This window comes from Somniosus microcephalus, chromosome 6 (assembly GCF_052327205.1).
Source record: "Somniosus microcephalus isolate GS21.2 chromosome 6, FLI_Smic_1.0, whole genome shotgun sequence".
In the NCBI taxonomy this organism is placed as follows: domain Eukaryota; kingdom Metazoa; phylum Chordata; class Chondrichthyes; order Squaliformes; family Somniosidae; genus Somniosus; species Somniosus microcephalus.
Genome location: NC_140992.1, coordinates 212905866 through 212908985, shown reverse-complemented (window position 1 = coordinate 212908985; position 3120 = coordinate 212905866). Strand labels below are relative to the sequence as shown.

Genomic DNA, 3120 nt, shown 5'->3' with positions numbered 1-3120 from the left:
AATTCCAGCAGATTAGTCAAGCACGATTTACCTTTTGTAAATCCATGTTGACTTTGTCCAATCCTGTCACTGTTTTCCAAGTGCTCTGCTATTACATCTTTTATAATGGACTCTAGCATTTTCCCCACTACCGATGTCAGGCTTACCCGTTCCCCGTTTTCTCTCTACCACCTTTTTTGAATAGTGGGGTTACATTAGCTACCCTCCAATCCATGGGAACTGTTCCAGAATCTATCGAATTTTGGAAGATGACCAGCAATGCATCCACTATTTCTAGGGCCACTTCCTTAAGTACCCTAGGATGTAGATTATCAGGCCCTGGGGATTTATCGGCCTTCAATCCCATCAATTTCCCTAACACAATATCCCTACAAATACTGATTTCATTCAGTTCCTCCCTCTCATTAGACTCTATGTTCCCCGACATCTCTGGGAGGTTATTTGTGTCCTCCTTTGTGAAGACAGAACCAAAGTATGTATTTAAAATTGAATACAATAGCAAAATACTGTGGACTCTGGAAATCAGAAATAACAGAAAATACTGGAAACACTCAGCAGGCCAGGCAGCATCCCAGACCTGAAACATTAACCATGTTTCTCTCTCCACAGATGCTGCCTGGCCTGCTGAGTATTTCCAGCATTTTCTGTTATGTATTTAATTGGTCTGCCATTTGTTTGTTCCATAGAGGTTGGCATTTAGCAACAATTTAAGCATTTTATTTCAATAATTTAAACAAAAAAAATTGGTACAGCAATTATTTTAATACAAGTCACTCTGAAGATAGCTCAATTCTCATCTTTTGATAATTCTGGTAGGCTTTTCTTCACAGGTTGGCGGATTTCAGATTCCATGCCAGGGAGTATCACTTTTTGCCGAGCAGCAGTTTCAATTTTCTGTACCAGTTCAACATCCCAGGGATGTGTCACAAAACTAACAACTGCACCCAAAACCTTGCCCCCAACACGGCCCACCCGCCCAGCACGGTGGATATAATTGCACAGCGTTAGTGGAAAGTCATAATTAATTACAATTTCCACCCTCTGAGTATCCAACCCGCGTGATGCAATGTCTGTGCAAAGTAGTATGTCGATCAAACCCTGCTGGAAAGTGCTAAAGATCCCGCTTCGCTTTTCAGCTTGCATATTCCCCTGCAGCCGGGAGTGTTTGATGCCATGGTCTTCCAGGATATAGCCAAGCCAATTCACAGTTGCTGCACTGTTGCAAAACACAAGGACTCCAACGCCAGCTTTCTCAGCAACCAGCTGCTTTAGCATCTGCAGCAAGTCGGTGGTTTTGTCTGTCCGCTTGACTTTCATAAACTTCTGCCTCACGTGTGGCATGAGGTGATGAAGCCCCTTGCTCTTTATGGTGGTGATGCTGCCCAGATCGGTGACTTTGCTCAGGAGTTCTCCCACCCCTCCCGGGAACGTGGCGCCGATCACCACCAGCTGGGCTTTCCTTTCCACCCCACGGGTTTCGGAGGCGTTTGAGGCGATCTGGGTGTGCTGGAGAATGTCCTCCAATAACTCCACGAAGCTTTCATCAAACAGAGTGTCCGCCTCATCCAACACGAGGTGGGTCAGATTGTGTAGGGCGAGGAAGTCTCTTCTCAACGCCTTCCACAGGACTCCGGGTGTGGATATCAGCAGGTCGATCGGTACCCGGGAGAAGGCCAGTTTGACGCTGCCCATCCCCCGCCCGCCTCCCACCGCCCGCACCTGCAGCCTCAGGTTGGAAGCCAGCGATCGGGCCACTTGCTGCACCTGCTCGGCCAGTTCCCGAGAGGGGACCAGCACCAGGCTGCGCGGCCCGTTCCAGTCGGCGTCTCCGCCCTCGGAGGCCAAGCGGTGCATCAGCGGCAGCAAGTAGCTCAGGGTCTTGCCGCTGCCGGTCTCGGCGGCGCACAGCACGTTCCTGCCCCTCAGCAGAGCCGCGATGGTCTGCGCTTGCACTCTGGTGGGGTGGGAGATGCCCATCTTGTCCAGGGAGTCCCGCAGCTCGTCGCACAGCCCCAGCGAGCTGAAGCTTCGCACCGTTACTCTGGGCTTCTCCCCCTCCTCGCCGTCCCCTGTTGCGAAACCCGGCGGCTGGCTCCGGGTGTTGTTGATGACAAAATAATCCCCGGCCGCTTTCCTGTGCTTCCAGCCCCTGGAGACCAGGGGCACCTGGGCGAACTTGCTGAAAGTGTAGCCGGCGTGCTGGTTCAGCTGCGGCCGCTTCCCCATGATGAGCAGCCGCCCGGGCCTGGCCAGCCTCACCGCCGTCGCCTTGCTCCCTGCCGCCCGCTTCATCCTCTCCTCCGCCCGGAACCGCGCCTTCTGAGGGATGCGAATGACAGGCAGCTCGCCGCTGCCGGCCGACACCCGGGGGTCTCCGCCGGCGGAGAAGCGCATCCCCAAACCCTCCCTCAGCAGCGCGCCGAGTTGGGCCGCCGCCGATTCGCGGCCCCGCGGCTGAAGATGGAACCTCGACCCGAGGGTCAACATGTTGCCGAATCCGAGGGCGGAACGGGGAAGCCCTCCCCACGCGACAGGCCTGAAACACTCGTGTTCTCAGGGTTCGGTCCTGGAACACTCGCGCCCTCAAACTTCCATCGCGGAACGTGACGGCGCCTAGAAATGACGCGGCAATTAAGCGGAAGTGATCTCTCCCAGCCCACATGTGTTTCTGGTGCGCGGCTGCTACACACTGTCCTGGGCAGCAGTTTGGGGTTTGCATGAATTGGTATCCAGGTGAGGGCTACGTTGTTATATATTTAATTAAGTACTCCGCCTCCTTCCTTTGTGTAAAGTCAATGTTTTGTGTCACATTGTTCTTTTGCGTGAATCTACACAGTAGCTCCAGGTGATCCCAGTCTGAGTGTACTGGGACCTATGAATGGAATGTATTGGAGTTTGTAGAAACTTCCCATTTTAAAATCAACAAGTCTTTGTTTTCCATTAAGCTATCAGAATTGGTGTGGATGTAGAATTCTCTTTTTTTAACCAGTACTTGCAACTGTCAGTAGTCCATCTTGAGTGGCTAATGTTCAGTTCAACTGCACGTTACACCTGAGTTTAACATAAGAATTCCGTTCCTGGATTGAGGAGCTGTCATCATTCAATAAATATTTGGAGTGT

General features: G+C 51.9%; 1 protein-coding gene across 1 annotated transcript; it reads right to left on the bottom strand.

Annotated features, from left to right (window-relative positions):
• Nucleotides 1-701: 701 nt before the first annotated feature.
• Nucleotides 702-2711, bottom strand: ddx28 (DEAD (Asp-Glu-Ala-Asp) box polypeptide 28). Its single transcript, XM_085991370.1, has one exon. It carries the CDS (start codon nt 2485-2487, stop codon nt 787-789), a length of 1701 nt encoding a protein of 566 aa, XP_085847496.1. The 5' UTR covers nt 2488-2711; the 3' UTR covers nt 702-786.
• Nucleotides 2712-3120: the final 409 nt, after the last annotated feature.